Source organism: Falco naumanni, chromosome 1, assembly GCF_017639655.2.
Source record: "Falco naumanni isolate bFalNau1 chromosome 1, bFalNau1.pat, whole genome shotgun sequence".
In the NCBI taxonomy this organism is placed as follows: Eukaryota; Metazoa; Chordata; class Aves; order Falconiformes; family Falconidae; genus Falco; species Falco naumanni.
Genome location: NC_054054.1, coordinates 72699857 through 72713658, shown reverse-complemented (window position 1 = coordinate 72713658; position 13802 = coordinate 72699857). Strand labels below are relative to the sequence as shown.

General features: G+C 41.6%; 1 protein-coding gene across 2 annotated transcripts in view; it reads right to left on the bottom strand.

Moving 5' to 3' along the window:
- Window positions 1–13802, bottom strand: part of UNC5C (unc-5 netrin receptor C) — a 261129-nt gene that overhangs the window by 85827 nt on the left and 161500 nt on the right. For both annotated transcript variants that reach the window (XM_040599135.1, XM_040599142.1), the window contains exon 2: window positions 9226–9447. In XM_040599135.1, coding sequence (XP_040455069.1) covers window positions 9226–9447 — 222 coding nt within the window. The remainder of the gene's footprint in view (window positions 1–9225; window positions 9448–13802) is intronic.

The window sequence follows — 13802 nt, the reverse complement described above, 5'->3', positions numbered from 1 at the left end:
GTCAAAACATCAGCTCCTGAACAGCAGGAGATTTTCTTAGTTTGTAGTGAATAAAAGAGTCATAGCAGGAAGGCGTGTGAAAAGGCAGCCTGGTGGTCACAGAAGTCATTTGGTGTGTATGTGTTTCTGGATAGAGCACAGCTCTATCCCTGTCAGCTACAGCAAGGCACCAGGGATGTGAGCAAGTTGCTTTATAGATCCATGAGACTTTTGACATGAAAATACACCTTTTTCACTATGTAAGTAAATGCCATCAATAGTATTCCTGTAATTCTGGCTGCCTCTTTTTTTTTTTTTTTTTTCTTCTGGGTACCCACTCTGACAGAATTCCAATACTGGTTTCCATCTTAGTTGAAGAACAAAAGGATTAAAACTAAACCCCCAAAAAAGCCTGGTCCACTTCTAGGCATTATTATTCTTCAGGCCCAGCAATCCTTACTCCTCTTCAGAGGAGGGCAGAACAACTGACCCAGGTGCAGTGTCAGCACTCATTATGGAAACATTGTTATACAAGTCACTGGGAAGGCAAAAGCAGCAATCAACCAACCGAGATCCTCTCTAAAATCAAAACCTGGAAGCAAAAAATAGAAAAGTCTGCAAGGACCTAAAGATCAGTATTCAGGGGAAAGAAGAGACACAGAAGTGTCTGACAAAAGACTCCCTTTCTGCTCTCACAATCAAAATATTAAGAAGGATGAGAAGTTATGAGAAATTGTGAGAGGCATCCCATCAAAACCTGATGAGAAAGGGCTGTACATAACCTTGCAGGTGAATGGCAGTCCTGCTGATACCTACCACATCATGCTGCTCATTTATGTACGAATCAGAAATGCGTAGGAGCGACAAAATGAGCACAGGCAGTGAACCCGCAAAGGTAGCACAAAATTAGATCCTGTACAGGTCAGAGCTGCATATGACAGCCACCTCTCCTTCTCTTAGATGTCAGTGATGATTTGGTACCCTACGTGCATCATGAGGAAAGCCTCACTAAATCTGATCTATGTGCAACAGTTGTTCCATACAAATGTCTTTTTAAAGAAAGAGAAAAGGAAAAGGATTTCTTCAATGTAAAATTAAGCAATAGGAATTCTTCAGAGAATTGTTTCACCGTCTAATGAGCTAACAGAGGAAAAAAGTAGAAGATACTACCCAGGTAACTCAGATACAAGCTTACGCAGACATCGAGGGAATCAAGACAACACTTAAATGTCTTGCATAGCGATCAAGACCCCAGTGTCTCTAAACAGCTTCAGAGCACGTCTACAGCGGCTGCATTGGACTATAACTTGCTCTCATTGAAGAAAAAACTAAGGTATAATTTTGACCTTTCACTTCCCTGAATATTTTCAGGTGAAACTACAGACCTATTAGTCTTACTCATTCTCATATTTAATTAACTGAAAAAACTACATTTATAGGACACAAATGCACTTTTGTTTGACAGCACACAAGACCTTGGCTCTGCTCTTCTTTTCTGCCATTCCTGTATGCAGAAAACAGTTGTTTTCCATTTAGGTCAGCAGACACAGGATGGAGACTAACCTCTGGGACTTGCTTTGGTATTTATTAGCCTTTCAGGCACCAGACCACCCTCACCATGCAGGCTCCAGATCCCACACAAAGGGCGTTCAGCTCCAAAGGAGCCAGGGAACACAGATGGAAGCATTGCTGTGCAAAGCCGTGGCTAGTCTGAAGCCCTGGTGGGTGGACTGATATCTGAAGATGGACTTCGGGGAATTAATGGGATTACGGCTGTGTAACAAAGGGTTTAACGAAGGGAAAACTTGGAGGGAGACAAGGTGTAGGCTGGAAATATTCAGAGGGGTATCCTTGAATGCTTCAGATGAATGCACTAAGCATCCATATTCCTCTCATTATTATTTTAAATAACTTTATTTCCTGTCTTTTCTAGAAGCCCACAGGAAACCGTCAGGACAATTAAGTGAACAGCTGCAGACAGAAAGTTAATGCTGCAATAAGAAATGAATAAATATCCTAAAGCTTTTATTTTTTGGTCCCAAAGCACTTTGCAGAGGTAAATAACAAAGACATTGAGTGATCTGCACAGAGACAGGTGGTGCATTTACAGAAAATCTGGAATAGGCAAATGCCCCCTCCCACTGGCCCATCCTTACTGAAGAGGAAGAGCATGAGCAGGATTACCCTGCGGGAGGAGTAGCTCCCTCTGGACACCCCTGTCAGTATTCGTGAACACCCTGAAGGATAGAGCAAGTGCAGAGGCTGGAAAAGTCACCTCAGTCAGCTTAGCAGCCTGAGCCCAGAGGGTTCATGGGGTCCAGGCTGCTGCCTGTAAAGGTGGCTGGGCACAGCTGCAGGCAAAGAGCTGCTGGATAGGCCAGCATCAGCAGAACAGCAGGTGTCCATGGCTGTGAACATGTGAAGAAGGTGTCTAGGTCTACGAGCTAGAAGAAGCCTTCCACAAGGACTTACAGGGACAAAAATTCCACATACAACAGTTGGATTAAGAAAGACATTAATGGTACGTTAATACATGTATTGCAAGTGAATACTACAGTCAGTAGAGTCTACACTCAAAATCCTCAGTCTTTTGCAGGCTTCTGTACAAAAAGACAGTCTCCCTGGGTTCAGGGTGGTTTTGTATTGCCTGTAAGCAGATTTCCCTCTGGAAGCAAATATCTGGCCCAATGTTGTTATTCTGTATATTAAAAAATTGTTTCCCTTCTTTAAGTCAGGACAGACATCAGTGATTTTTCCACTCGCTTCAACAAAAATAACCACCATTTTTAATGTATATCCTGGTGATTCTCTGCCTCTCTGTGAGCGTGTTTCTTCTGAAGCTTCCAGAATGACTTTTTTTTCTATCAAAACATACTAATTACTCAAGATAAAAGTGGAAACTTTGCCTGCTTGCAAAAAAAGTCTGCAGCAGCTTTGTTGTCAGGTATTCCCTTGATCTGGTTGTGCTGGGGACCATGTTCCCAGTAGCTGATTTTGAAGACACAAACTGCGAGAAGAGAGAACTTCTCTTGCAGCGGTGATGGGCATGGGGCTCCTCTTCGCTGGGAGAGCTGCTTCCCAGACCACGGGAGTGACAGAAGAGAGAAGACAGCCCGAGTGACATACAAAATGCTGCAACCTAAATGTCAAATAGGAAAAAAAGTGTGGGCTTGTTCATATACTTCTGTGTAAGTAAGCAGCCTGTATTTCGCCGGAGAATTCCAGTTCTTTGGAGAAATAAGAGTTATATACCCCTTCCTGCATCAGCTGCAGCCTTTCAGACCATACATATAAACACGTTTCACTTATAGCATCCTTCCACAGAGGGTAAAGACTTCGAATTACTAAAGAAAATGGACTGTAGTATCAATTCCAAGCCACATCTCAAAACTATTAACAGAAGCATTTTGGAAGAGATACACAGATACACTTCTAAATTTCCTTGAAACGAGTTGCATTGGGGCAGAGTATTGAAGGAGCAGAGCTAAAAATTGGCAATATGTTGCTGAGAAATAATTATTTTGAGTTGAGGTGCTTGATGTTTGTAATGGATTTGATCCAATGATAAACAGAAAATAAAATTACTTGTGACAACAGTGGAATGAAAACAATCCTTATTTATGATATGTGGCTAACCTTACTAACATAACCCCAAGGTATTCTAACGCAGAGAGTCAAAATATTACAGGCTAAGTATAACTGCAGCATTTAGCATCACTTGCCATCTCCTTATTGAAGTTAGTAGGGATACTGGCCACATTTGTTCAGAAAAATAGCTTTTTTCCTTATCTTTTGGACTCTGGAAAAATAATACAGATAATTAGGAGGCTACAGCCGGTCAAGAAGCAAAAAGAGATTAATTAAGGAAGATGTGCAGAGAGGGAAAACAGTAGTAAGGAAAGGAAGAGCTGTGGGTCTGAGAAAACAAGTAAAACACTACCCCTCCACGTTCCTCTCCCTAAGCTATGCTTACATGGGGGTACGACGCATTTGAATTTTGTATTTGGGCTCCCAAATTAAGTTCTTCAACACTGTTATTCAAAGAACTGCTACACTTGGAAACAACAGCCTTTCTTATTTGTAAAAAATACTAAGACAAACAAGCACAACTTCTCAACATGAGAGGCTGTATGATCTTTGCTGTGTAATTTAAAGTTGCAGCTTAAAAAACGTCCAAACAAGCTGATGTGACTTTTGTCATTAGGGCAATGCAGCCTTCTAAAATAAAATCTGGTATCACAAACACCAAAATAAGCACTTTTCATGACATGTACACACAGAGAGGAAGATAAAGCCAGAAGAGCAGAGACAGTCACTGTGGAGGTTTCCCCATTGCTGTCTTGGCTGCAGCATCTTGTAAGAGCTGTTTTAAAGGCAAAAGGGCATACGTCAATCTTTGATCTTTCTGTTGAGAGGGTGTTCTATTAAAGACTTAGCTAGCTGGGTACCTGCTCCCTCGACAGGCTGCCAAACCCATTTCTTAAGGTAACAGCCTCCTATCTCCCAGATCAATGCTGACCCTGTGTCAAAAGCTCAGTCTCCTTTCATCAAATCTGCAAGTCACCCAAAAATTCTTTAATAATGGGGAAAGGTAACGGTGGGAGGTAAGCACTGGAATCACAGTGGCAGCTATGTAAAGAAACTAAAACAAAGAATTCCAAGATTTCTGTCTGAAAAGAAAAGCATATTCATCTGCCTCAGCACAGTTTGAAAAACCCTCTTATTCATAGAAAAAATATTATTCTGAACTAGACTCCAACTTCATTGTTTTCACTGATCTATGGGGAGACAAAGAACTGAAGCAGCAGCTGAAAAGAAAGTTCTTGGAGCTACCTGTCCTCCTTGCTGAAGGATGGGTGGCACTGGGGTTGCTCCTGGGGGCCATTAGGTCTTCAGAGACCTGCTTCTGAAGGCAGGACATAAGAAAAAGGAATGGTGACTTCATCTGCTACTTAACAGAGCATACTTCTTCTCTGAGATTGCACAGATAAGCTTGTTCATTAGCTGGAGCCTCAGGCCAGGCTTGAGTCCTTATTCTGTCTTGCAGCTGTTTGAGAACATGGAGGAGGGCATCAGCCAGCTCCCTGAGCCTTTCTCTCCCTATGTAGCCCAGCAAAAGAAGACAGAAGTGTAGGCAAACAATAATGCTGGCTGAATTGTCCAATATGTCTATTTAATTAGCACTTAGAAAAGTCCCAAATGTTTTCTCCTTGCTTGAAAGAGAGAGAAGGAGAACATGTCACTGACATTGTAGAGGGCAAGAGGGGTTTATAGATCACTTCATCTTAATAGTCATGGAAAAACTATTACAATGCATATCCAAATTGAAAAGACAAAACCAAGATCCCTGTAGTCCTGATTTTTCTCTGTTGTACATCTGTGGGATATGGGGTTTGATTTAGCAGCATTTAATCCCTCTGGACAAGTGAAAAGGGTGCAGGACACTGATTTTCTATGCATCCATAACTCTCCCACCACTGCAGAACTGGTATGTTTGTGTCTGAAAATACTTCTCCATAAAAAGCACACAAGCAAAATAAAATCTTTTGGCATAGCTGTTTTCAGAGGTACAGTGATTTGGAAAATGTGCATAAATTGCTCTAACAGTTATTGATGCCAATGAGCTTCCTGCCCTGTGACAATGGAATTTTCTTGCCCCCAAAAGCATCAGTTCTGCCAGGTTCCTTTTGTTGCTGTTATCTTTTATGACAATCAGCCATAAAATCAAATGTGTTCCCTCGAAACAACTTTCATCTTTGTTTTTTAAAACCAGTGTTCTTATTCTTTACATATATTTTTCCACATTAATGGGAAAATACTCCAGTTAAAAAAGTAAAAAGGACCGTGCCCTGCCTTGTATTTCATGTACAGGAAACAAGAGCATCAAAGATATGCACTAACAATTTTCAAAGCACCCATTTGACTTCTTTATGAAAATGCTTAGTTCTTTCCATAAAGAGGAAAAATTTCAGCAAGCCTGAGGATTAAAAAACAGAATGTAATGATCTTCTATGTGAAGCTTCTGGCTTCTCAGACTCAGTCATATGAATTTCTTTTTTTGCAAGGCACTCTTTTCAGGCTAATTTAATTAAATAAAGTGGTACCAGAACACCCTGTCACTATTACTGTTCTCATCCTCTCCAGCCAGAAGGCAACTCCCACAGAGTTCCTGTGCATGTTCTTTACACTGATGCTTTACCCACTGTTTAAAAATATCACACAGTGCAAAGTGCATATAACTTAACTCTTATTTTGTACCCTCTCTTTGTTAAAAAGAAAAAACAAAACCCCAAACAACACAACAAAACAAACAAACAACAACAACAAAAACCTCACAGGAAAATGATACAAATATTAATTTTTCTCTCATAAAAATTAACTTTCTTAATATATTCAACATTTCCGTCTAGCAGCTCTCTTCCATGAGATCTTGGCTGCACTCTCATTCCATCTCGTGCCACTGCTAATGCTGTGCTGTTGTCTCTGGTTTTACCAATGACAGAAACAAATTTGCCTTATAAGAAGAGTTAATCACCTCCACATAGATTTCATTCCTAGGCACGGGCTCAAGTCCATGAACACATAATCTTTTGCAAATCAAAACCTATTTCTCTCTTTCATGCATCATTTACATTCCTAAGATGATGTACTGCTAGCATCACACCTGTATTTTCGTCTTCTTTCTTCCTGATTATCCATCCTTTAGAAAAGAAAGCACAGGTGACCTTTACTTTTTCCCTCCCATTTATTTTATCGTCTTGTTTCCCTTTGCTTTTCTACCTAAAGAACTAAAAAGAAGACCAGGATCAAAAACAGCAGCAGAAAACCTCCTCAGCATAGTGCTCTTCCTCATATTTAGGCAGAACAGACCTTGAGAATGGTAAAATATCTGGAAAGGAGAATGCATCCAGTTTTCCGTTGCTGGGATTACATGACCGACCCATGTAGAAATACCGTGTAATCCATATCCCTTTGAGCCCTAGGTTACCCATGTAAAGGCTAGACCTAGCCTGGCTCGTGGACGATTTCTCCAGCCTCTCTAACCACAAGCCTGAAGCCAGCAGCAGCATAGGCTTGGGCTGCTATCCTTATGACACCCTCTGAGCAGCTCAGTCATGCTGCTGTGCCCCGGGTTACAACTCCTGCACTAGCTAGCCAAAAAACAGCAAAAGGAACCAAAATAGCCTCAAAAGTGGTAGAGTCAAAGGGCTTTGGCAGCATGACTGGTGCAAGCTGCCAAGCCAATGACTACTCCTTTGGACACCAGCATGAATCCTCACAGTCACTGTCTCCTGTAACTTTATCTCCAGCTTCATCTGCGGTGGATATACTTTCCTGAGCTTCCATTGCTTTGAAGAAGATATTATTTTACCACTACCTTAAAGACATTGCTTAAATACATTTCTATACTATGTGCTATGAGCCCTAGATTCTCAGACTACTTACAGGTAGGTGCAGAAATGCTGCAACTGCGATGTGCATTAACCAACCCTTTGGCAACAACCTGGCTGACTGACAAAGTTAGGTTCTGATGACAATTTCATTTCAACATGCTATTAGTGTGACTTGGTTTGTGGCTCTTGTGCTAACAATCTGATGTGCACAGCTTCTGACACCCTCCTTCCCCCCCCCCCCCCCCCCCCCCGTAGATTATATTAACCTCTAATTGGATATGGGGGTTGTTTCCATATAATTGCTGCTGTTTGTTATGCAAAACATTTGTTGTCTAATATATTCAGATGCATCTCTTTTCAAGATGCCTTCTGTATTTCTAGAAAGCATTTTGCTTTACAGCATCATGAATTTTTTCTACAATGAGATTTTTGAGAAAACAGAATGCATTTTTCACCTGTAGTGAAAAAATTCCCCTCTAGCAAAACATTTTTATGTTTCTGAATGCTGATGTTAATAAAAGCTTAAAAAATTAACACAGCGATAGCTATCTTCCTGCTTGTCCTTCTTCATTCCAATGGACTCCCATGGATGAAAAAAATTGAAGATGCACTGAGTAACAAGATTTTCTTTTTTGTTTTTCTGCTGCAGTCAATGCACTCAGTAACAAGATTTTCTTTTTTGTTTTTCTGCTGCAGTCAACTTGTTGGAAAAGCCAATTCTTACAAGCAAATAAACAGGCCCAAAGTTTAATACAGATTTTTTTTCTACAGCCTTTCTTCCTACACCCACCTTCTCTTTTTCAAGCTGAGAGTACCACAGTACCGTTAAAAGCTTATGCTTTTGATCTCTGTGCAAATAAATGAGCTGAAACAAATAAAACCCAGTTCACAGGAGACTTCCAAGACATCTGGTGGAGTTATTTTTCGAAGTAATTAGACCAAGTGATGGTGTAATTCCCAAATGACGGGTACCTTCTTCCTTGGTATCCCGTTATTTCTCAGAGCCATCAAAACAGCAGTGAGTCCTGCTTCTTTCCTTGCATGTGACTCAAACTATCGATCACCAGTCTTCCTGAACGGAAACAATCATTTCTTTGACTGGTTTGTTACTCAAGCTTTTAAACCTTTGGTTGTTTCTTTTTTTGTCATACTATGAGGGTCTTATTTTTATTCCATGAATGACAGTGGGATTTCTGATATTGACTGAGGAAGGATGAGGTTCCTGGGTTCTTTGTTTTCTTCTTTGTTTTCTTTACTGTGCTAACCTACTATAGTTCTCCTTCATACAGGCTTTATGAAGCAGGCAGAAAAGTGTAATGGAATAATAGCCAGGCTCTGGATCAACACGCTGCTTCAAGCTGCGCCTAGGTGTGCTTTCTCCTTTCTTGCTGGAAGCCAGTTAAACTTTTCCTTTTGTTCTCAAATCTTCCCAAGAAAACATAATTCTAGGAACAACCCGATTACTCTTTGGCATTTTGGGGAGAATGAGGTTCTTGGTCTCTGACTACAGCACAGTGAAATCACTGGGAATCTGTGACACTGGGGAAGTAAACAGGGAGTAGACCTGGCTGAGAAAGCAATTCCATTTTGTTTGTGCATTGTTCTTCTGTTTGGTTTTTTTTGTTTCAAACTCAGGCAGGGTGCTCTACAATCATGTTTTACTAACCGACCTGGATGCAGACACCATCTCTGTGCTATGACAGCTAATGTTCAGTAATGCCAGATACAGAATTCCCAGCTGTATCAAGAGTAAAGAAAAGTAGCTCCACATGAAATAGCTCCTAGATTGCAATGGGGGGTTCGGTATTAATGCTTTTAATTATCATCCCGCCATGACATAACACAAACTCACCAGAGGTTTCATCTACTCTCTCGTCCACCACATGGTCCTTCTGATGAACCCATTCGCTGTTGCACTTAAAATAGATCTGTGTGGCTGGGCTTGCTTTGCAGTACAGGTTCACGGGCTTGTTCTTCACTATGTAAGCCTCTTCAGGTTCGATGAGGAAGTGGGGCAATGGCTCTGGAGGATCAGATGGAAAAGTTTCTGGCAGTTCATGAAAAAAATCATCATCTGTAGAGAAGAGAAAAAAAAGACAAATGAAAAAAACAAAATTCAGCTGGCAAACATTTAAGAAGCACTTTCTGAAAATTTCAAAAGGAGTATACTTTTCAAATAAAATGTTATCTTAGGAGCATTCCTAGACCAAGGCTTAAATGCACTGCTGTTTTCAGAGTAGAAAAAATTATTCTCTACATCCTGAGCTCTCTTTCCTCTGTGTGATGTGACAGGGATGTGCACATTCACATGGCTGGGAAAGGTCCTTTGTTATCATCACCCGCAATACTAGCAATAAAGCATTATGGTAGCGCTTGGGAGAGTTGCTTGCAAAACCATAAAAAGAAATAATAGAAACTTTTGGGGGCTTCAAGGTCACACTTTTCAATAGCGACTTATCGCACTGTTTAATCAAGTGCATGCACATAGCTAGTACTGGCTGAGGCTGGTACAAATAGGAAATAGTGCCTTTCATTTCAGATGAGCAATTTGAAATCTGCTCTAAGGACAAAAAACTAAATGCAAGTCCAGTCTGCCCTTCTTTGTTCATACTCTGCCTCTCTTGCTAAGACTGCTAATGAAGGCTCCAAGCTATGCTTTATCTGCCTCACTTGTAGAACGCTCGTCTGTGCAGTCCTCACTACAGAGACGAATTAGGAGCTGGGACACGGGGCAGAGCAGCTGTGAGATGGTGACATTTTGGGCCAACATGGACACATGCTGTTGACTTAAGGAACCTCTGTACCTCTCTGGTGCTGCTGGTAATGAATAAGGTTGTTGTAAGGAGTCTGAAGAAGAAAGAATCCAGTGCACAGAAGGCAACACTGAAAACACCTAACACACATACCTTCCTTTCTTCTCTCCCTCCCTCTTCACAATTCTCCTCTACAACCCCTCTGACCCTTTCTGCCGAGGAAGTCTTCCACATCAGAAAGCACTAGTTCAGCAGAGAATAACCCCCTTCCCATCCACCCCCCCCCGTCTGCCGTCAGTGCACAAGCGCATCCAAGAGGCTCCCAGAGGCAAAGGGGTGGGGGGGCACCAACTACTAACAGATCCACGAGCAGAGCCATCAGTCCTGAAGGCCTTATTCAATCTCCCCTTCCTGCCTCTGAAGCAGTTATCATTATACACAGTGATGGACACTGCTGCTGATCAATAAAACACCACAGAACATCAAACTCAAAATACTGTAGAAGGCTGGCTATCTTCTCCCTGCCAGTTTTCATGAAGATGAAATGTCAGATGGCTACCTTCCCGTACCTGAGACATGACTGTGCAGGCTGTGTCCAGAATTACAAGGGACATGAAAGGCTCTCCTTACAGCTACTGCTTTTGCAGAAAGACAAGAAAGAACAGGAGCAGATGAAGGAGACAGCAGGAGAAGGTACTATGGTACCCATCCATGTAGCTCTATGGATACAGACTGTACCTTTACCAGTGTCTTCTCTTTATCAGTAATGGCAACACCTTACAACGGGAAAATCTGTGACATACTATAACAATTCCATTTCCAGCTCCAACTAATCATCTCCAAATATTCAAACTAAATTTAATTTTTATCACTTTCTCATCCTTCCTTTTTATTTATGGTTTCCTTTTCACTCTCACCATGCCAACCTCCTTTTTCTGCGATCCCATTTCCTCTCCCTATTAGGTTTTTCCTCCTTGCTCCGTTTTGCTCTCCACTTTTTTTTTCCAAAAAGAAAGACAACTTACAATAAGTTAACAGGAGTCCACACTTGCTTTCATGATAATGAAACATGTTTGAACCTAAGCAAGAGGCTTTTCAGCATTCCTCATCCCCTTCTGCCTGTATCTCTCCCTCTTCCCCACTCCCTCCGTCTACCTCTCGCACACACTACTCCACAGATATCCACGACACAGAAACATTAGAGATGAATCATTTCCCCTGAATTGCCACAGGACGTATCTTTTTCTTCTGGTCATTTAATTGCAAATCAGTGAGCAGACAGATGGAAACTAACAAAGCACACATATGTTTTATAATTAAACAAGTATTGCTTCACTAATTTCTGGTGACTGGAAGAACAAATGTATTTATTTTCACCACTAGATTTCTGCACATTATCAAAGACAATACTTACGCTGCCTGACCAATTAACTGCATCTTATAAAAAAATCTAACTAGAAAGTCTAAAAGGAGGGATCAGCAAGCTGCAGAAAAGAAAAAAAGTAGTTTGCAAAATTCTTTATTTCATCAGTCTGGAGAATGTGTGTGAGCTTTGGCTTTCCCTCCTGAAGGTAACTGCTTTTGAAAGTTTAAATATTATTTTTATGTTAAAGTGGATTCACAGTACTGCCCAGTACATGACAACCTCATCTCACATTTTGATTGTGGCAATAGCTGTTTCTTTCCAGAAGCCTGGCATCCCGCAGTCAGGTACAAGCCAGTTTGCTTACCAGCTTATTGCTATAATAGCACCTTACTCTTCCCAAGCAATAATACAGCCTAGCTTTATTTTTCCACACTCTCTCATTGCCATCAAAAGGCATCCACACTGCTATTAAATATTAGGGATATAGATGGAAACCATTCACAGACTGTCACACAGAGTGCACAGAGGCTGCCCTGACCTTGGAAACTGGCATTTAAAATCTGTGCTTTTACAGTACATTTAAGATAGTAGCTGAGACAGATTTTTTAGGGCTTTTTAAACTGGAGTATGTTCATTCAACCCCTGCCCCTGTACTGTTGTTATTAGTAATAACATTGGAGTTATTTTTCTCATAGAGCAGATTCTTGAGGGGAGCATCCAGAATATGATGATGACTGGGTTTTTTTGTTTGGCAGAAAAAAAACCCAATCACACTACAAAGCTAGTCCTACCACCATCAGCATTCAGGGCCCCTCGCTGCTGCTATTCACTGCTGAAAAGTAACCAGCAGCTTAATAAGCCTGTGTGAATTGTCATGGGAAGTCACTTGGTGTTCCCGCATTTCCTAAAGAGATGGGATCGGCTGCTGTGGGAAGGCAAACCACCCCTCCTCCCACCCAAGTGTGCCTGCTGCCACTGGCTGAAGTCTCAGGATGGTGGTTTACAGGGTGTGCAGCTGTGGTTCCCCTGTGCTGGGCTGTTGTACTTGCCTTTTGGGATGTGGATGCATTGAGGAAGAAGAACCTTAAATCCCTTCATGATGGCTTGCTCACTTGTGATGGTTTTGGCTGGGATAGAGTTAATTTTCTTCATAGTAGTTCGCATGGGGCTATGTTTTGGTTTTGTGCTGAAAACAGTGCTGATAACGCAGGGATGTTTTAGTTATCACTGAGCAGGGCTTGCACAGAGCCAAGGCCTTTTCTGCTCCTCACTGCACCCCACCAATGAGCAGGCTGGGGGGGCACAGAAGCTGGGAGGGGACACAGCTGGGACAGCTGACCCCAACTGACCAAGGGGATATTCCATACCATATGACATCTGCTCAGCATATAAATCTGGGGGGAGAAGAAGGAAGGGGGGACTTTGGGAATGATGGTGTTTGTCTTTCCAACTCACCATTACGCATGACGGAGCGCTGCCTTGCTGGGGCTGGCTGAACACCTGCCTGCCCACGGATGATGAAATGATGAATGAATTCCTTGTTTTGCTTTGCTTGTGTGTGTGGCTTGTGCTTTATCTATTAAACTGTTTTTATCTCAACCCACGAATTTTCTCACTTTTACTCTTCTCCCCCAGCCCACATGTGTAAGCGCGAGCAAGCAGCCACCTGGTGCTTGGTTGCCAGCTGGGGTTAAACCATGAGACCATCACAACTGGCACAGCTGCAGCACAGCTTGGGACAGTCAGATGATTTGGCTGCTGATTTGGGACAGGGTTTTGAACCATCAACCTTAGCACACATCTTGGATCCAAGTCTTGTATTTAATATTTTTAAATTAGACTGCTATGCTGTTATGCTTTCATTGTAATGCTTGTAGTGACAAGCGAGTGTAATTACAATGGCAGTGTAGTTATGAAATGAAATATTCTTAAAAATCCAACAAAGATATTAATCTCTGAAAATGGCACTATAGGACATGTGACTGTGTTGAGATTTTTTGCAACTCTCTACAAAACAAACTTTTGGTAACATTGAGGTAATCTCAGGAATCTGTGTTTTCATGAGGCTACAGTTTCTAACAAACTAATAAAACTCTCCATCTTAATAAAATAAAAGTTTCTCCTGACCAGCTGTAGGTAAACACAGGTCATTTCTCTGTCCCCATACAAAGACCAAACTCTGACTTAGGTTTTTCAGGGATGACTTTGTTATAACCATGTGGCCTGCTGGGCCTGTTTCTATAATTTGGATGGGGGTTACCTCTCGTGTCCTCAGTCGTTATATGAGGGGATAAATCTTGCCTGAGACTT